Source organism: Myotis myotis, unplaced genomic scaffold (genome assembly GCF_014108235.1).
Source record: "Myotis myotis isolate mMyoMyo1 unplaced genomic scaffold, mMyoMyo1.p scaffold_m19_p_16, whole genome shotgun sequence".
NCBI lineage: Eukaryota > Metazoa > Chordata > Mammalia > Chiroptera > Vespertilionidae > Myotis > Myotis myotis.
In genome coordinates this window covers 27,593,378-27,614,919 of record NW_023416320.1, presented here as the reverse complement: position 1 = coordinate 27,614,919, position 21,542 = coordinate 27,593,378, and the positions used below count along the sequence as shown (strand labels likewise).

The window sequence follows — 21,542 nt, the reverse complement described above, 5'->3', positions numbered from 1 at the left end:
TTCCTGCTTTCCCACTTACTAGCTCTGTGACTTTAGGCAGCTCACTTAATCCTCCTATACTTCAGGTTCCTCTTCTGTTAAATTGGCGTAATAATGGATTCTCTCATATGGTAGATGTAAAGACTAAAATTTATAACACCTATTAAGCACATAAGACAGTATATGACAGTAATGTCTCACTTTTCAAAATACATAATATGCACGGATTTTTAAAGATAGCTTTCTATATTTGTGCATTTCAAGCACAAACTAAGCAATACAAAGCATAATTACATGAAATTATTGGATTCTGTTTCCTAATAATAGTAACACTGAAAGGGTCTTTGACAAGTTAGATTGTCTTCTTTGGGAGGTTTACCAAAATTTTGAATGTTATCAGAGAAGTGGTCTACTTTTGGGTTTTGGTCTAAATTCTAATTGTAGACATTTAGGAGCATGTATGCATTAGAATCTCAAAAATTAGTGAGAATGAAGAAAGTGGAAGTAAAAACCAAAGGAAATACAATTTGATAATCTTATAAAAGTACCTTATGCAAAAATATGTTATATATAAATACAATACTATTGATGTATGACAAAAAGAAAAATTACTACCTACCATTCCAGTGACAAAGCCATTGTTAACAGCAAGAGAAAGATGCCTTATTTCATGACTTTGGAATATGCATATATTTCCTTTGTTGAAAATAACATCAAAGAGACCTGGAAAACATTTTAAGTATAGCAATTAATTCATAGTTTTAAGGATTTTTTCTTATTTAATTATACATTGAAATCTCCTAATAATATCTCTCAGTTAAATTTTTGTTAATTAGTGAAAAGGTAGAATGCCAGTAGCCTTTGATTATCTATATCTTGCTTGGCAATTTGGTGGAATATTCATGGAAAATCTTCAATGCCTTCCCATGCTAATTGGTAAACTCCTGAGACAAGCCTCCCTCACCCCCCCTCCCAAAAAAAATAACCACTGGTGGTCCCAGGAAGATAAATAATGCTAGTGTAAAAAAACCCTTACCCTTCTATAAATCTCAGAGATTTGGGGTAAAATAAAATTATGCATTACCAAAGTAATTACATATGATTTGGGCATTAATGACTGGTTCATATGATTGTGATGACAAAGATTCTTTCATCATGTATTTGATGGTTTTTAGTTCTCAATGTACTTTTATATACCTTTTATCTTAAAATTTAAGCTTTTGAGGCATAAATTTTTGTCTACTCTGTGCACAGCTATATAGCAGCACTTAGAAGAGTTCCTAGAACATAGTGAGTGCTCAAGAAATATCCTTTAGATATATTAGTTAACTTAGGTCCCCATTAGCCTATAAATACAAAACTACACACACTCGCACTCACAGAGTTAATCCCCATTTGGCAAGTGAGGAAACTGAGATACAGAGAGGTAAGGGACTTTCCCAAGACCCCTACGTAGTCATAGAATAGAAATGGAACCAGGACTTCAGGTCTTAGTCCAACATTCTTTGCATTACCAATAATCTTTCCTTTAGGACTTACAGCCAACAAATTTTCAGGAATCCACTCTTGTAACAACAATAAATGAAGGCCATTTTTGCTTTTACAAACAGCTGGTTCTCAATGATGAGTCAAACAAGCCAGATATAAAAGAATATGCATTGTTTGTTTTATTAAATAAAGCACAAAAACAGACAGAACTATCCCAGGGTCTTAGGAGGCAAGGTAATGGTTACCTTTGCGGGGAGAGAGACTAGAAAGAGGCACGAGATTGTTTCTGGAGTGCTGGTTATGTTCTATTTCTTGATCTGGGTTCCAGTTACATAGGCATGTTCAGTTTGTAAAAATTCATATTAAAATATGTGTATTTTTTTCTGCATATGGATATTATTGAAAGGGTTCAGAGTATGCCACCCCAAAAGTATGCCCTTATGGCACAAAGATTATTTTGAGCTGAAGGCAACTGAGAAAAGAAAAGACACAGTATGAACTCCTTGTCCCCCACTCTATCAGCCTAAAAGCAGAACATAGATTTATTTTGTGAAGGTATCTCCCAACCCCACTTCTCCAACAAGAAGGGGATAACAATCTTATGACTGGAGACACGTGGCACTGAGAAAGAGATGACACAAGTCTCACTAATTAGCTCTTACCTCGCATTAGCTTCCCCAGATACATCCTTCCCAGAGTTGGCAGCCCCTAGGACCTCAAAGACCTTTTCCTTTGTCTTGTCACTTCTCTATAAAATTATTGTTCTTTTTAAAATGCTATGTAAGCCCCAAGTTTTAACCATTCCTTTGAGTTCAACCCCCTTCTTTTAGTTCATCACTAAGTTCTCTCCCATAACATGATTTTAAAGTAGGTGATTTCTTGAGCCATGACTTATTTCATTTCCTAATGAGTTGCTGAGGTTTGTCTGTGTGGTGTGTATGTGCATATAAATATTTATACATAATATAAAATAATGTATCTAATATAAAATATGCAATGTACATCATATAATATCTATAAAATGGTTTCATGGTTACAAAGTTAGATTTTCTAAAATAAAGTAATCTGCCAGGCTGGTGTCAACTTATGAACCAGGAGGTCAAGGTTCAATTCCCCATCAGGGCACATGCCTGGGTTGTGCGCTCAATCCCCACTAGGGGGCATGCAGGAGGCAGCCAATCAATGATTCTCATCACTGATGTTTCAATCTCTCTCTCTCCCTCTCCCTCTCTGAAATCAATAAGAATACATTTTAAAAATAAAAATAAAATAAACCAATCTTTCCTTCTTCACCACTGTCAATATAGCCCATTTTGTATTAACTCAAAACTTTGAGCTTAGTCAACATATAACAAATGAAGCAGAATTATGGTAGTTATTGTGTGATTTAGGTTCCCTAAATCCTAATTTTTAACATGGAATTATTTATATATTTGCTTTACTTATTCACCTTATATGTGTATATTCATCTAGAGTTAACAAGTGCAATGAATGAATTCTATCTTTATATATTTTTAAACATATTTTTATTGGTTTCAGAGAGGAAGGGAGAGGGAGAGAGAGACTGAGACATCAATGATGCGAGAGAATCATTGATTAGCTGCCTCTTGCATGCCCCCTACTGAGGAGCGAGCCTGCAACCCGGGCATGCGCCCTTGACGGAATCAAACCTGGGACCCTTCAGTCCTCAGGCTGGCACTCTATCCACTGACCCAAACCAACTAGGGCTACCTTTATATTTTTATTTCAATTAATTCATTGGCAAAAGTTTTTAGTTAAGAATCAGGTCTGATGAAGAGATTAATTCTACTATTCCAAATTTTAAAAGGATTTCACTGTATATTGAAATTCTCTTATATTAATTTAAAGTTATATTTCCAAAAGTGAAGGACTTGCATATTAGTTCAAAAAATCACTCCAAATGGAAGGCTTTCTGCCTAATTAAGCTCTAACTTATTTTTGTCTACTTAATAAAATTCATCTTAAGGATCTTCATAAAATTAAATCATGTTGATGCATATTTCTAGGTAATCCTGGACATTATAAGGTGTGGGATGTTATTAAATTTTGTCTTCCTCATTACATTTTGAATCTCTGGAATTCAGAATACTATCTTAGTTATTTCTGTGGCCGTCAAATTATTTAACATTATGTTTTGAACAGGATAGGCACTCAGTATTGAGTAGAACCAACTTAATTCCTTAAATGGCCACACTGTGTAAGAGCTACACTGTGGCTTTCTATGAACAATTATAATGTTAATTGCCTACATTTTAATCTTCAATTTAGTAATATCAAATATGATTTTCATGGTGTAATGTTCTGGTCAATGACATTTTCTGCCCAGATTTAAAGCCTGTCATCTATTGATCATTTGTATTAATGCAGATAGTGAATTATTTAAATGACCCAATACTGGTATAAAGACATCTGAAAAAGAAGCAAAACTGTAAATTAAACTAGGTCTAGAAATCTGCCTTTTTCCAGCTCCCAAAACTGCCACAGCACCACATGCTTTGCCCAGTGATTTTACCATATTTGTCTGTCTTCTCTCCAACTGCATCAACTATGCCATCTGGATGCAGACGGACAAACCCTCCCGTAAGCTTGTTGTAGAATTGAAGAGTATTTCCCTTCATAAACTTCCAGCTTTCTGCAGCCCACTAAATAGGAAAAAAAAACCAAAAAAAATATCAATATGAAAGACAAAGAGAAGAACATTACTAAGAAACACCCCTTACTAAACATTATGTACTGTTTTCTTTTAACACATCAATTAGCTATTTGAACACTCTACCAAATAATTTTTAAAGCCAAAAGTAAAATCTTACTGTTTCCTTTCTATTACGTTCTAGCTTCTGCCCTGAGGATATAAAGGAAAGAAAGGGCCATTAATTTCAGCAGTGCCATGCCTTCCTCAATCATCATAGAATAGAGCTCTTCAAGAAATGTGTGTACATGACACTCACTTGCAGAGATGATATTGTTATCCCTGGCATAGAGTTCTCTGACAATTTTACCATCATCTTCCCCTTGATCCAGCCATCTGTGGAAAGAAAGTGTACTTAGTATATTCTGGCTTTATATTTACACTAACCGTGGGCAATTATCTAGCCCAGTCAGAAATAATGGATAATGGACATTAAAAAAAGCCATAGGTATCCAGTTGGTAAAAGCAGAGTAAAAAATGGAAAAGGAAATGCTTAAAATGACTGAGAGTACAGGTGAAGTAGGAGAAGCTACTAGCAGGTAAGGATGAAATATGTTTCTCCTAATTCACAGGTGCATTATTCAATCAGTCTGTCTAGGTCATACATTTTACATCCACTAGACCAATTATTTTATCCTGTTCTCTGGCCACCAATTAGAGTACAAACCGTATCAGTTATTTTATAAATGGCTGTTACTGGTTCCACGGGAAAAGAGACAGGAAAATGTCGAAAGAAAGAGCAAATCTATCATCACTATTGGGAAAATAACCCAAAAATCAAGGCCTGATGACAGTGGGTCAGCATATCATCCTATATAATAAAAGGCTAATATGCAAATAGAATGAACGGCGTAACAACCAGAACAACCGAACAACTGGTTGCTGTGACATGTGCTGACCACCAGGGGGCATGTGCAGAACATGGCAGGTGTTGGCCATGGCAGGATGGTGGAGCAGGTGAACAGGGGCGCCAGACCAAGCCAGGGCACTGGTTACTGTCATTGCGGCAAGCCTCTGGTGGTTACTGAAAATTCTTTGCTTCCGTGCACCACAGTCCCGCCTGGCACTCGCATCTGCTGCCAGTGCTGGCCCCGCTTGCACCCGCTGCCAGCTCTGGAGCTGCCACTCACACCCACTGCCAGCGCCGACCCCGCTCGCACCCACTGCCAGCGCCAACCCCGCTTGCACCCACTGCCAACGCCAACCCCGCTTGCACCCACTACCAGTGCTGGCCCCGCTTGCACCCACTGCCGGTGCCTGGCACCAGTCCCAATCACTTGGTGCCATCAGTGAATGCAAACGGCAGCTGCTGGCCCTGATCTCCCCTGAGGGCTTCTCCACCTCCTCCTGCTCCTGAGGGGCGATCAGGGCAGCAGCCGCTGCTCACACCCACTGACAGTGCCGGCCCCACTCACACCCACTGCTGGTGCCAGCCCCAATCACTCCGTGCTGTCAGCAGGTGCGAGCCAGGGCCGGCACAGTCAGCGTATGGGAGTGGCAGCAGTGGGAGTAGGGCTGCCTGCAGACAGGGGACCAGAGGCCATGGTGGGAGGGGTCAGGAGGGGGCATGGAGAATGGGCCGAGACCTACCCCTGTGCCTACCACAGCCTTGCAGCCCATAGTTCCTTTCAAGGTGCATGAATCCGTGCACTGGGTCCCTAGTTTTTGTATAAAAAGCCACATACGACATTTATTTTATACATCTATTTTTTAACCTAATTTGGGATCTAATCCAATGGGAATAAGTTTTCTTAACGGACTTTCATTCTCCTTATTAGAGAGAAATTATATTTTTAAAATCTATCTTAATTTCCCAAGAAATATTTAAATTTATATCATCAGGAATAATGATAAACATAATGGATATCTTTCTAAATAGAAGAAATAGTACCTAAAATTAATGTTCCAAAAAGTTACCCAGCAAAGCACTATTAACCAGGAATAATTGAATAAATTATCCATTTCTCTAGAACTTGGAACTAATGTGAAATGAATTTAGTCAATGTAAAAGCACATCTACAAACCTGTGGCAGAAGAAGACATATTCATGATTGGTTGTGGGATCACTGATTACAACATCATCAAGAAACCAGCCATTTCCTATACACAAATTAAAAAACAAAAAAAAACAAACGTGGTGTGAGTATGTATGGTTCAGGTTTTACGTGAAGTTTTGAGAAAGAGGTTCTAGTTTCCAGACATACATAAAGGCTTTGGGAACCTTTAAGCTTTCATACTTCAAATAAAGCAAGACATAAGAGAAGCTTGAAAAAGCATTTAAAACTATTTCTTACACATGTAACAAAAACACAGTATATTTCAAGGCCTCGTGTTTTGTTACCTACTTCAATATGTTTTTCCTAACAGTTAAAAATAGAACAATTCTGCAATTGCTCTTGATTTCATAAACTGCATTTATAATCCTGGACCTGGCATCTCCCAAAGAGTATATATCTGAACTATTTCCAAAATATGTCTGTGGACTAAAAGGGGCCACATGTTAACCTGGCTAGCTCAGGGAGGGCCTGTGCGGTGGCCTTGCAAACTCAGAGACCTAAAGTAACCACAACAGATGGGCTGAAATTAAAACTTTTTAACTAAAAGCAAATCATGGCTCTTAGTCATGTCCTAGACCGACATCTTCCCTGACAAAGGTCAATCATTACCTTAACTGAGCCTGTCTATTGTCTTTCTGCATCTATAACATATCTTTGGAATGTCAAAGTAATTTTCCTTTCTCCAGACCCCTCAAAGCATAGGTACTGCTCTGCAAAGCTCACAAATACCCTTCATTAACTGTCAACCGTTAACTATCCTGTACCCACCTATTGTAAAAGAAGCATGTGTCTATCATTTTACTTTTTATCCAATCCCAGAGGCTTCCTCACTTTGCTTCCTCCCATCTCCCTAATCTATCACCAATGGATTTCATGTAACCCACATACATTTCATCTTTGGGTTGTAATGTATAAAATCAGGGGCAAAAGTGCCATTTTCCGGAGCATTCTCTCAATTTGTTGAGATTTTGCTTCCTGGCCATTGTCAACAGTTTGGCTCAAATAAACTCACAAAAAATTCTTCACAGGTTTGAATGATTCTTACATTGACAAAACTCTCAGCAAAGTGGGAATAGAGAGATCATATCTCAACATAATAAAGGCCATATATGAAAAACCTACAGCCAACATCATACTCCATGGGCCAAAACCAATATGTTTCCCTGAAAGACAGGAACATCACCCTTATTCAACATAGTACTGGCAGTCTTAGTCACAGCCATCAGACAAGAAGAAAAAGTAACAGGCATACAAATTGAAAGGAGGAAGTAAAACTGTCTCTATCTGTAGATGACATGATTTTGTACATAGAAAACCCTAAAGATGCCACCATGTGGGCTCTTCTTCCTGTCTCTCCTGCTCTGGGGTTGGGATCCCTGAGTGGAGTTGAGACCCCACACTCGCAAGGGGAGGGACCTTTGCAGCAGATGTCACAGGGGCTGAGGGCTGCCACAGCTTTTCGAGGGGTGCTGCCCCTCTCTGAGACTCCCCTCCTCTTACTAGTCTCTACATGGTTTCTTCAGTGGTCCTTATGTATAATATGTCTAGGCAGCTGCACTTCACCTGGTTTTTCAAGTTGATCGTGAAGTATTTTAGCTGTAAATCTGGTCCCTGGCTGGGAGGAAGGAACCTCAGTCTCCAGCTATGCTGCAGACATTCTGGAGACTCTGAGAACTTTGTTCTTAACATTTTGAAAATTATACATTGATACTTTTAAGAAAAAGTTTATTTTTTTTTTATCATTTTTGTGGTATATGCACATTAATACTCTTGCCTTTTGTTAAAGGATTTTGTTTATCTTATATGGTTATTTCATACACTAGAAGAAAATTACTTCATTGGGAAGAAGTGGGTCACCTCTCAGCACTGATGGGAAAACTGAGGAAGAAGCAGACACAAATGGCAGCAGAAAATACAGCTGAGACCTTGCTGCCAGGACAGTCTCCCTAACGTGCCACTCTTGGCACTAGAGCTTGTGCTTCATGGACTGTCACTGCTGCTGTATCCACCAGTAGCATGCTGAGATGTTTCCACTGCCATAGCATTTAATCCAAAACTCCCCCAATATTTATGCATCACATTTCCTAGCATTCTAGGCAGAACAGCTACTTAGTCAAGCCTATCTTATTTCAATGAAAAATATATCTACTTTAAATTTAAAGAATATCTGTGGACACTATTTTAATTTCAGACAGTCAATACTTAAACACCAGCCTATTAAAAGTTTTCTATAATTATTCTCTAAATTTGTACAGAGTTTCATATGAGTATAATGGAAGCAGACCTATGGAAGATTCTTACCTGGGCCAAGCCCATCGTGTCCTATGACAATTTTGTATAAATCCCCAAGGTGCACAGCTTCTAGGAAGAAGGTGTCAGTCTACAACAAATCAAACAAGTATAGTTAGATCTAGACTATGAGTCTGATTTCTAACAAGAGTATAAATTTAGATATAGTAAAAATTGTGAAAAGAATTAGGTTCATTCAGTAAATATTCAAATATGTTTAAAGTAAAACAATAATATTAACTTATAGAACGTGATAAACAATTTTCTAATATACCCAACTCCTTTTCACTACCAATTTTTCATTACAAAAGCATACATTGGGTCTCCCTACAAACATATTTTTCAAAGCACGTTGAGATTGGTAAGAAAGGTGGAGGTGCGGACCGGGCTGGTCCGACATCCACCTGTGCTGTTTTTCTAATCAGGAGGGAGATCGTCTCTGTGGAGGCCACCTGAGGAGCAAGGGGTCCCAGCACCACACCAGACCCCCAAGCCCAGAGTCCCAGAGTTGGGAAGAGAAGCCCCTATGTCTATTGGCTGTAAAAAGTCACTAGCTGTTCTCTGGGATTCTTTCCCTCTTTTGTCTCTTTGCTGCACTAGAACTTACTTCAGGATCACTGAGCCTCTGTCTCACTAAAAACCTATCCAATGATGTTTGGTTTTGCCTACATTTTAACACTTGCCTGAAGTGAAACATTGCATTGCCACTGAACAGTCTGCTAGTTCTTTGTCAGGGTGATATTTCTCAATAAATATTCACAGCACAATTTCCTGAGATAACAACATGAGGTTTAGCAGTAAACTGACTCATACTCGTGCATTCTCTCCTTTGTCATCTGAGAGAGACGTGATTGATCATACAGGTATCAATATGAAAGGGTTGCTGGGTCAAGAACTGAAGTTTTGTTAGACATACGAGACATTTTTTCCGTAAACAACTTGATTGAGAACCAAATTGTTCAAGATGGGAGACATTTGAGAACTGAGGTTTGACTGCATACTTAACACTACTGAACTGTGCACTTGCAATAGTTAAGCTGGTACATTTTGTGTGTTCTTACCAAATTTTTTTTTAAACCAGACAAAGGACTTTTCATCACTTACTTGTCCTCTTAAAAAACTGATGGAGCTCTTCGATCGAAATAGTTGTCTGGATCCTGTATCTCCCTTTTTCCCATAGATTGATATGTAGACATTTGCTACTGTCCCAGCATTCCAAAGCTCACCCGTTGCCACATGCACTTCATATACTGTCACTGACAACAAAAGAAAAATAAGCTTCTTATGCCAAGCATTACTTTTATGATAGAAAAATTATAATACATATACATATATATGATCAAGAGTTCCAGTTTCAGGTAAGATAGAGTGACACACTCCACCCAGTCTTTCCCACTGAATACAGCTATAAAATCTTGACAGAATGCATGGAACAGCTATATGAAGACTTTGAAAATAAAGAGTAGCACGGAGATTGGCGAAGAAGACCAGTATTTAAAGTACCAAGATGTGGCAGTGATTTTACCATTTTTTTTTCTTTTTCACCCTCTGTTATCTCCCACCTGGTAGCAGAGACTTACAGGCAGAAACTGCCACAGGAACCATTGCTGGGGTAGGAAAATCTGAACTGTAATTAACAACTGTTGGAGGCTCATTGCTGACAAGTCTGAGTGTTTAAAACTCCAGGGGCACCCAGTCATACTTTTGTGAGTTTTGTCTCCAGGAGCTCAACTAGATTCTGACAGTAAATATCAGAGAAAAATTTCCTCCTGTTTCTTTCCTTAGGAAGAGGAGAAAGGGGAGCAATCTGACATATACCAGAACATTCTGTTCTTAATAAGGACTGTCCTCAGGAGAAATGAGTTATTTATTATAATGTGTTCATTACAATTAAAAAAAATTTAAAAAATACCTTGCACAGCCTGAGAGAGCCCACTTTTTCCCTGGTTTTCTTAGCAACCCTTATTGTCTTCAGGAAAACAATTCCATAATTAAAACATATTTTTCAGGTTAACCAGGCAAACACTTTTAGACTTCCTTTTACCTTAAATGACAAATACTATTCTACTTCTTTATAGACTCAAAAGTATACAATATGGGGGGGGGGGGGGAGACACTGATTCAACCTTTCCTTACTGTATGTATAATGACATCATTTCATACACAGCACCAATCTCTGCTAGAATTTTGGGCAAAAATATGGCTGTCAGCCATCATTTGCTATATCTACCACTGACCTAGATAACTAAAGGCCTACCAAATTTATAAATAGCATATGAGATGATATAGATAGCACATGAGAGATACCACTTGAGAAGTTTCTCCAAGCCAAGAGGAAAAACTAAAAATAATTAAAACAATTTTTTTTTCATTAATCAACCATTGTACCAAGTACTATAGGGAAGACAATGGAAATCATTAAGTATTTGTAGAATATGCCTTCTTTTGATCAGAATTATACAATTAAAATGAAACAAAGAAGCAAAAAGTAACCTCTGCATCATTACTAACAGTGGATAGGAACAGGGAACCTAGCAAATACCTCTTAGGGAAGAGAATGGGCTGATGAGAAAGAATGTTGAGAATACTTAGGAGTGATGAGAACAGTGCTCATACATAGCCTTCACTTTGTAGCAACTGGAACTATTCATATCACTTCAAAAATATTTTAACTTCAGCAACTTAACAGTTTAATGCACCTTATTTAAAAACCACAAAGGAATCATCAGTATCTGCAAATGTTTTACCAACCTATGTTCCCTAAAAACAATACCCAAGTTATGTACCTAAGCATAACATTAGATCTATGGCATTGTGTAGCTCTTGCTAATCTTCACATAATATTCATTATCATTTCTTTCTTTAGAAAACTAAGATATCATATTTTTAGTAGAAAATATTCTAGATCGGAGAAAAATCTGTGTTTTTTTTTCAATTTCCCATTTAATAATTCTCATTTACCCTTTTCCTATTCTTTTCTAAAGTAGAGACCAGCAGACACAATAGCAAATAGCTGCCATAGACAATCACCCTGAATCCTTGTGGCAGTCGAGCTGTGATAGTCTAACCCTGAGCAGAGCCTACTTCTCAGCCACATATACACAAGGCTTGAACACACCTTTGCCTTTGATCAAATGCTTACAAAGTTATTGAGCAGTTCTGTTTTCATTTCCTAATCAAACAGATAAATTTTCAAAAATAAGGTAGAGCCTGGTGGGAAAAGCATACATTGAGTTGCATTTCTTAGTCCTGGAATAAATTCATTGGACATTCAATTTCTCATGACCCTCTCACAATTCATTTTCTTGTTTTGATTAAGAGGCATTTCAGCTGACCTTCCTACAAGGTTAACTGTTGAGAAGAAACCTATTTCTGACTGCCAGTATATGAAACAACTAAAAAATATACCACCAGCAGAGATAAGAAATTAGCAATTCCTTATTCATTCATTCATTTATTCATTTACTCAATATGGATTTATCAAGTCCCCTGTCCTTCAGCAGTTAGGGAAACAAGTGTTTTTTTGTGCTACCTGGAGTTGTATTTTTCCTACCTGGAAGAGTGGGTTGTCCTTTGTTTAAAACAGGAAATTCTCGACAGATTTCCCCATCCTCTTGATCTCGTGCCAACCATCGTTGTACAGGTATATAAAACTTTTTTCCAGAATTCATGTCCCACAATTGTATCTACAAAAGCAACAATATTACTTGTAAAAATATTTAAGAATACATTTTTATTTTAAAGTGATTTTTATAAAATATTAGCATGAGCTCGGATTTCATGCACTACAGATTTGAACTGGTAGTTACTTCTCTGGGGTCTTAGCAATGAATGAAATTCAAGCAATAATTATTTATTTGAGCACCTATTATACCATACTATATATAATCATTTATCCTGTAGTTAATCAAAGATGTTAATAAATGTCCAAAATCATCAAAAAGTAGAAATTATGTTTTCTAATTCTAAAATCTAGCATTTCATAGTAGGGTACTATTATTGTTATTGTTATTTGTTAAATTAATCTTTAAAATGTCTTAAATAAAAATAAAATAAAATAAAATAAAATAAAATGTCTTAAATCAGAGATTTTCTACTTAATGTGTTTAAGAAATCATGTTGTTATAAAGGTAGATTTTCAAGACCTAAACTAATTCTGTGGGTCTTGGTAAGGTACAGAAATTTACATTAATAAATTTACGTGAGGTGTAATTATGATGTAATCATACTTTTAGAAAGGCTCTCAAAGAACCACACAGAATTACCACTGGCTTGCAAAGCTGCTACTGCTGCCACTAGTGTTTGATTTGATTATTTTAATTAAAGCTTAAGAAGATTGAGAAATACACAAAATAAATCACCAATTGAAACGTTTTTTTTTGTACTCTTCCTTATCTATACATGAAAGAATCAAGATTAAGGTCCTAGGAGCATTGTGAATATTTTATGTGCTGTGAAAATATTGTATCATTATTGCTATAATGGACTGTCTTTTAATTCAAGTCCCTTCAAGTTAGAAACACAAGTTGGCTTACTTAAAATTTTAAATTTCAAGCTTCTAAACTGTATTATAAGAATTGAACAGAAATTCCCAGCCAATTATCTAGCATCTTAATTTGAAATAATGAGTAAATTATATACAGGTTTTATGCACTCAGAACAAAACTTTGAATCAAGAATATCTCTCTTCTTCATTGGTACTCAAAGACAGGTGAGGTAAACCTCAGGCAAACAAGTTACCTTGCAGTGAGAAAGAACTTGCCATAAAGAGAAAGACAATAGGAATTTTCAGCAGCCTAATTTTTTTGTTTTTCCTGTGCGATATTATACAAACTTTTTCAGATAACAACCACTGTATTAGCATTCCAGCTTCAAAATGGATATAATATTGTTTATTGGTTATAGATCAAATGAGATGGCAGAGGGATTGATGATCATTTTCATAAGTTAGTTAATTAGGAGAGAAAATAAAAAGATATTATTACATATAATCACTTATTAATTTGAATATCATCCTTTAAAAGCTCTACATAGTATAAAAGAGAGAATTATTTTATACTGAAGCCGGGCAGTAATTTTGAATTTTGAAATCAAATTTCAACACTCTGTATTTTCTTTTATGAGTTTCATTTTTTTTCTTCATTCTGCCTCAAGATTTTTCATGACTTGATGCAAAGAAGGTGGCATTATTAACGACTATATATTTCCACTAATGGATTAAAAAATATGTTCATCTTACATAATTTTTCATTTATTTTTCTCACATTATAAAACTACTGAACAAGTTCGCCAAGAATATCAGGAGTCTGATTAGATGTTCTTTGCATTTTAAGAACTTGTTTAAAGATCATTTGTTTTTGAAATAGCAAGAGATAGAAATACACCATATATAAAAATGAATGACAAGTTGTATGATTTCCAGTTCTCAAGATTTGCATTTATTGGCAATCATGCTAATAAGTAAAATTTTTAAAGTAAAATGTAAACAGGTTCTTTGTTGTTGTTTTCTGTGGGGACTTTTGCTCTTAAAAGTATTCAGGGGGCATTATCTTGATTAGCATGAGCAGACTAAATTTGAGAGCTGGAAGTCAAGGTCTAATAGATTATTATTTCGCCAACATTAATGTTCTAATTTTACAACTCTACTGAAGCAGATAATCCACCTAGTTACTAATGCAACAATGTCAAGAAGCAGTGTGTTATTCCATAGTCCCAAGTATTTTCTTCTCTTTGCAAAGAAATGAGAGGATTTATTAGTTGAGGTGCTACCCTTAATTAATTAGGAATTAAATTACTAACAAGGGCATGTGATACTACCACCTTAAGGATTACACTGACTAAAAAGGTCCAGGTTTGACTCCATCAACTCATAATAGGCATGAAATGTTCCCTTGAGGTTTGATTCCTGAATAGAATTTGCAAAGTCTTTGAAAAGGATAGGAGTGTTGATATGTTTTTACCTGTTTACAGTGCCAAGAAGGGGAGATTCCAGAGTTTGTGTGACCAATACGAATTTTAAAGAGTGTACCAATGTCTCCAACCGTGATCTACAAAGTAATCATGAGAACATCTTTCAATGCAATTTTACAAAATCCCATTAAAAACAGCTAATCTTAGGACATTATATATTGATAAAGGGGTCAATCCATCAAGAAGATATAAGAATTATAAACATGTATGAACCTAATGACAGAGCATCAAAATGTATGAGGCAAAAATTGACCAAACTAAATGGAGAAATAGTCTACAATTATAGTTAGAGACTGCAGAATCCCACTTTGAATAATGGATAGAACTAGATAGGAGATCAATAAGGAAAAAAGAGGACTTGAACAACATCAACTAAGTCTCACAGACATGTACAAAACATTCCACTCAACAACAGCAGAATATAGTTTCTCAAGTGTACATGCAACATTCTCCAGATAAACTATATGTTATGTCACAAGAACAAGTTTTGAAAATTAAAAATAACTGAAATCATCTATCTTTTCTAATTACAATGGAATGAAACTAAAAATCAATACAAGAAGAAAAACTGAAAAATCCACACAAACAGTGAAAATTAACATACTTTTAAGTAAGCCATAAATCAAAAAAAAATGCAAGAGATATTTTTAAATACCTTGAGATGATTTTTAAAAAATACAAAAACTGAGGGAATTCAATGAAAACATAACTCATAGGGGAATTTTAGATGTAATTCCATAAAATCTGAATGTACTTTTTGAACCCTGAGAACAAAGACACCTACTAAGAAGGGCTGCTGGTGGATAACTGAGCTCAAATTTAAAAACAGAGCCTAGCAGCCACTTCTACACAGGGGGTCTCTCATATAAGCTGCACTTCAGGGTGAAATCTGCATTGAACTGCCTGACTCTGCATTAAACTGCCTTACTCTGCACTGACCTGCCTACCTGCATGCTGTTTCTGCCATCTGAGCCAACCCTTATAAAGGAGTTCCTGGAAGCCTATTTTAACCAATAGGGCTAAGGCTTTCCCTATCCCTTTAGAGCTAAATAGCTCCAACCAACCAGAGCAGCTCGATTCTGACCAATCAGGACAGTGTCTTTTGGACCAATCAAACTGTGAGGATTTGGAGTCCTCATTTGCATGAGGACAGATCAATCAAAAACCAGGGGCAGGGACTTCTCTATCTCTACCCAGTTCAAAACAGTCCCTCTATGCATCCATTCATTCAACAGATATTTATTAAACATATATAAAGTGCAAGGTGCTTGACTCATTTCAAGTCTTGCCTTTCATACTAATCTTTCTGACTTTAGTTTAACAACATAATACTAGTCTCTCCTGCTACCTGTTTCTTTGATACCTGTTTCTCTTTGCCTCCTGTTTCTCCCTTGCTCTTGATCTCAATATGCCTAGCTATGAATTAATAACTTGATGACAGCTTTGTTGCCCTCCTTTATTTGACAATTTTACTTTTCTCTTTTTTACCATGGCTGAGAGTCTTGTCGGTTAAAGCCTCAGCCAGAAAGGCATAAGCCCTTGCTCTTGACCACAAGTATAAAAAACAATAAATGTTAGCTACCTAGTATTTTCTTGTTGTATTGCAGTTTTATTTGTGTTTAATATGCTTAAGCATGATTGAGCAAAACTGCCATGAATTATTTTTGATTGATTGCCTACAGGACACATGTAGTCATAATGGAATGTGCCAAATTCAATAGATTGCATTCATTCCAAAGTACTAACTGTATCAGTTATATCATCAAGTTTTACTTGATTTTATTACTTACAGTAAATATGTCTTCATGGCCATCCTGAAATCGAGCTCCATCTGTTCCATAAAGATATATGGGGGCTGAGCTTCTTCGCTGTCCATATAGTATAATATAAACCTGTGAGCTGGTTCCTGCATTTGGCAAGTCACTGGTGGTTATGGAAACTTTCCAGTTACCACCTACAGCAGCACAAATAACACACAGCGTTACAGCAACTTATAAAATGGAAGACTCAGAAGAGCAGGTCATCATAACCTAGGAGAGTTCAGGACAGACATAATTCACTCTTCTCCACCTCCTCTGGAAAAGTCTATAATACAGAGTTAGACTGTTGTTTAAATACTCAATAATATTACTACATCCTACAATATGACTCTGGGAATATTTCCTACAGGATCTTTAATAATAAAGTAAGAAAGAGACCATTATCCTGTCATTGTTAGTTGGTCATCCTGGATTCCAAGATACTCACTAATATAACTTCTCTTAAGTTTTTGAAAGCATTTTGACAAAATATCACCAATATTCTTAGCTCTGACATGTAATTGTGCATTCAGAATTACACCTCTCAAGATCATTTGAGTTCAGATATTTATTTTCCAAATCAAAGTAAAATATCCAAAAATTTACATAAGCATAAAAACTGGAATCAGAGATGTTAGAAGGCATTCGAGGAGTCATCTGTTACCATTTATTCATTTATTGTTTTAAGTACCCTTAATTAACATATGAAGTAACTGAGTTCAAAACATGTTAAGTAAATGTATCATCAATCAACAAATAAAAACAGTGCTGGAGGGGAGAGGAGTCAAGATGGCTGCAGTCTCAGGACATTCCTTCCGCTTGCACCCAGCACCGGAACAGACTTGTGGCCAAACTGCAGAAGATTCAACTTGAAAAATAGCTGATCTGAAATACTGTGAGAGGGCAGCACTGAGAAGATGGAGTCGGTGAAGCCAGAGGGAAGGCACAGCAGTGCAGCCCCCGCCCTGAGAGAATGGGTCTCAGCCCCACACAGGGGTCCCCCAAAGGGAGCAGCAGAGAAGGGAAGGGGAGCCCACATAGCATCGGGCAGTGGGAATCAGTGTTGACTTGGTCCATGTGGGAGACTCAGACCACACTATCATTCTGATCTGGACAACATGCCAGTACAGGCCCACTCTCTGGTTTCAGTTCTTAATGCCTTCAACTAGTAGGCCAGCTGTCTGCAGATGTCTGCAGCTGTCTGCCAATTAGGCAGTCATTGTAGACACTATTCCTATCCCACTCAAGAGCACACAAGGTTAAATCAGTCCTATCAAAACATTCCATATCACCTCACATATGTCGTATCAACCAGATATACATCATGGTAAGCCAATTTATTGACCAGGTCAAGGCTTACATTATAATTATGTGTGGTGGACAGCCAAACAGGGCATATCCAACTGAGATCAATAGTAGCCTCCTGAAGAAATAGAGCACCAGACTGAATCCCCATAATGCTATTCTACACCAGACATTCTGGGAAGGAGAGAGACAAAGATAAGTTCTATGAAACATATGACAGAGTTCAATGTACACATTGGTGTATACCAGGAGGCCTCAAACTACGGCCTGCGGGCCACATGCAAATACAAATATTGTATTTGTTCCCGTTTTGTTTTTTTACTTCAAAATAAGATATGTGCAGTGTGCACAGGAATTTGTTCATAGTTTTTTTTAAAACTATAGTCTGGCCCTCCAACGGTCTGAGGGACAGTGAACTGGCCGCCTGTTTAAAAAGTTTGAGGACCCCTGGTGTATACAAAGGGTTAACAAGAAGAAAGTAAGCAAAAGCACAAAAGTACGTATCTAGAGAGTTTTCTGTTGATGCAAGTCATTCTTTACATAATAACTTTATCTTTTGACTGAGAATTCCCACTAATAGTTGTATACTTGAATGTGAGTCTAAAAGAATTCCCTATATCATATAAATGACAGGGAATTATTATTTTAGATTTTCTATAATACATTACTAAGACCAAATGGGATATGTTACATGAATATATAGTATTTAATGTCACTTATTTCTCAGTAGCCATTATCATCCTAATATAATACGTGGAATTCCTGTGATGCACAAGTCATGTTTCTCAATGAATCTAACATCCTATTTTAACTAACTTGTTTATATTGATTCATCTGAACTTTAGGCAGTTTATTTAGATAGTAGCCAGTAGATTCTAGCCACTCATCAATATGAGTCTTACAAGAGAGATATCACTGCGATGGTGGTATAGGAGACCCCAGTCACCATCCCCCCCAACAGAGATCAACAATTAGACAGATAGCCATGAGCAAAAAAAGCTCTTGGAGAGCTCAGGAGTCCACTAAGGAAACTTCAGCAAGAGAGTGGAACAAAACCCCTGAGAACAAACACACAAAAAAGGGAAGAAGAACAGCTTCATTTGCCCTACATCATTTCATCACCCAGCCCAGCACAGCTCAGCACCAAGGGGGGACTCCCCAGCTAAAAAGAGTTCCCCTCACTGGGAATGGGAAAGAGGGGTGAACAAACAGCTGTCTCAGCCTTTCGGGAAACCACATGAAAGACCCACTCAGGTTCACCCCACCCAGAGACTGGCAAAGCTGAATCGTACAGAGAGGTCCAGGGACAGGGCAGACGAGCAGGGGTTCCCAGTATAAACCACACAGCAGGAACATTCCTGGTTCCAAGTGACGTGCTCTCAGAGGACCCCAACAGTTCTCACCACTAAAAAAAACAATAGTCAGCACAGCAGCCACAGTTCCCCAGCTGATTTCACCAGTTTTTACCACACAGGTATTCAAATTCAAAGATACCAGCCACCGGATTCCCATCCCACTCCCTCCTACCCACACCTGCTGGAGGCTGGGATTCACACCAGCAGCTCATGCCTAGTTTTCTGAGGCTGCATGAGTGCAAGATGCTACCTAGACCCGTGAAGCTAACTCTCACCACTGTGTTCCCTCAAGGCCAATGCCTCTGGCTTTGCACTTGCACTCTAACTGCCTACTATAGCACCAACCTCTACTGCCCTGTATGCACCCATGGTGAGAACCCGTAGCCCTGGTACACTGTTGGTGGGAATGTAAATTGGTAGCACCATTATGGAACACAGTATGGAGGATCCTCAAAATATTGAAAATAGAACTGCCATATGTGCAGCAATCTCATTTCTGGGTATGTATGCAAAAGAGATGGAATAATCGTCTCAAAAAGATATCTGCACTCCCATGGTGTTCATTCCAGCATCATTCACAACAGCCAAGACATGGAAACAACCTAAGTGTTAATCAACAAATAAAGAAAATGTGATATGTATGTTTGTATATAATTGTAATGGAATATTATTCAACCATAAAAAAAAAGAAGGAAATCCTGCCATTTGCAACAACTTGGATGGACCTTGAGGGCAATATGTTAAATGAAATAAACCAGAAGATAAATTATCTCACTTATAGGTGGAATCTACAAACATCAAACTCATAAAGACAGAGAGTATAATGGTGGTTGCCAGGAGTTGAAGAGTGGGTGAAATGGGGAGATGTTGGTCAAAGGGTAAAACTTTCAGTTATAAGATAAAATAATTCTGAAATCTTATACACAGCATGGTTGACCATAGTTAACAATACTATATTGTATACTTAAAAGTTGTTATCGAAGTATATTATGTTCTAACCATACCAACAAAATAGTAATTATGTGAGATGAAAGATTTATTACCTAACCTTATTGTGAAAAACATCTCCTATTATGTGTGTATCAGATGATCACCTTGTACACCTTAAACTTAAACAATGCTATATGCCATTTATAGCTCAATAAAGCTGGGGAGGGGGGGCTAATCTTGCAAAAGATAAGAACTATTCTCGAATCCCCGCAACAACACAGCACTGGTAACTCTTACGCAGCCAGCTCTGGGCAGTGAACTTCCACTGGACAGAGAGGCCCTATAGCCTCAGAGGCCAACCCCAGAACACTGCCACCCAGAGGCTGACCCACAAACTGACTCTTTGCTAAACACAAAATAAGGCAGTCTGGGAAACAAATGCGGCTTGCTTTAAAATAAGGACTGTGGTTTACAACACAGAGGAACAGTGTATCGCAGGGAAACTCAACACTCTCCTGAATACCTGGCAGGTCTAAGGCGAGCCACACTGAAGAATAGAAGAACCGAAGGACCTTCACTACTGCAATATTTTTTTTTTTCTTTTTTCACCTTTTAACTAAGAAACCAATTTTTTTCTTTTTTTTTTCTTTTTTTTCTTTTTTTCTTCTTCTTTTTTTTTCTTCTTTTTTCCATCACCTGATTTTACCCTTTTAATTACTACCTTCTTATTTTTAACCAGTATTATTACTGCTACCATTTTTTTTTAAAGTGCCATTTTATTTTCTCTTTATTTTATTTTGAGATTAGTGTTCTCCATTCTATTTTCATCGTTATATTATTGGTTGTTTCTAGTTTGCATTCATCTCCAGGGAGCTGTTGCTGGAATTTGTTGGGATTAATGGCTGTTCTATAGGAGTATTCTCCTCATATAAAAAAGTCTCTTCCACTTCATTCTCTCTTTTCGCTCTTTTTTTTTCTTTTCTTTTCTTTTCTCGCTTTTATTTTCCCCCCTCCTTTTTCCCAATTTCATTTTTGCACTCCTTTTTTTGGTCCCTAATTTTCTTTTCTTTTTTCTCTTTTCTCTTTTTCTCTTCCTTCTTCCTTATCCCCTAATTCTCTTAATTCAGGTGGTCACCTTTATTTGGGGATATTAATATCGTGAATATATTTGTGTATAGTGCCTGGTACGTGGTGCCTTGTTGTGTTGTATTTTGTGCCTTTAAATCAACACAGCAGATCCAAGCAACAGCAACCTCCTGAGCACCACACCCTCTGCTGAGGAACAGCAGCTGTACGTGAAACCTCGCCCCACCAGCCAGAAGAGCCACCACAGCTGTGAACAGCACCCACCAGAGGAGCTGCTGCCAACTGAAGAGCAGCTGCTACCGCAACCGTCCGAAGAGCAACCGCAGACTAAGGAGTCACTGCCACCAAGGGAGCAGCCACTGAACAACTCAACGTCTAGATATGTCAGTGAGATCAAACATGGGTAGACAAAGAAACCCCCAAAGGAAAGAGAAGGAGGACTCTCCAGAAAAGCAGCTAAGTAATACAGAGGCATGCAACATGACAGATAAAGAATTCAGAATAAGGGTCCTAGAGTGCATAAACCGGATGGAGGAAAAAATCGACAACCTCTGCAAGAAGCAAGAAGAAACAG

At 37.5% G+C, this 21,542-nt stretch overlaps 1 protein-coding gene across 1 annotated transcript in view; it reads right to left on the bottom strand.

Moving 5' to 3' along the window:
- RP1 (RP1 axonemal microtubule associated) overlaps positions 1-21,542 on the bottom strand; it is a 136,003-nt gene that overhangs the window by 95,315 nt on the left and 19,146 nt on the right. The window contains 10 exon segments of the mRNA XM_036338241.1: positions 599-702; positions 4,001-4,130; positions 4,299-4,330; positions 4,437-4,513; positions 6,202-6,277; positions 8,536-8,614; positions 9,628-9,779; positions 12,077-12,209; positions 14,484-14,570; positions 16,284-16,447. Coding sequence (XP_036194134.1) covers positions 599-702; positions 4,001-4,130; positions 4,299-4,330; positions 4,437-4,513; positions 6,202-6,277; positions 8,536-8,614; positions 9,628-9,779; positions 12,077-12,209; positions 14,484-14,570; positions 16,284-16,447 — 1,034 coding nt within the window.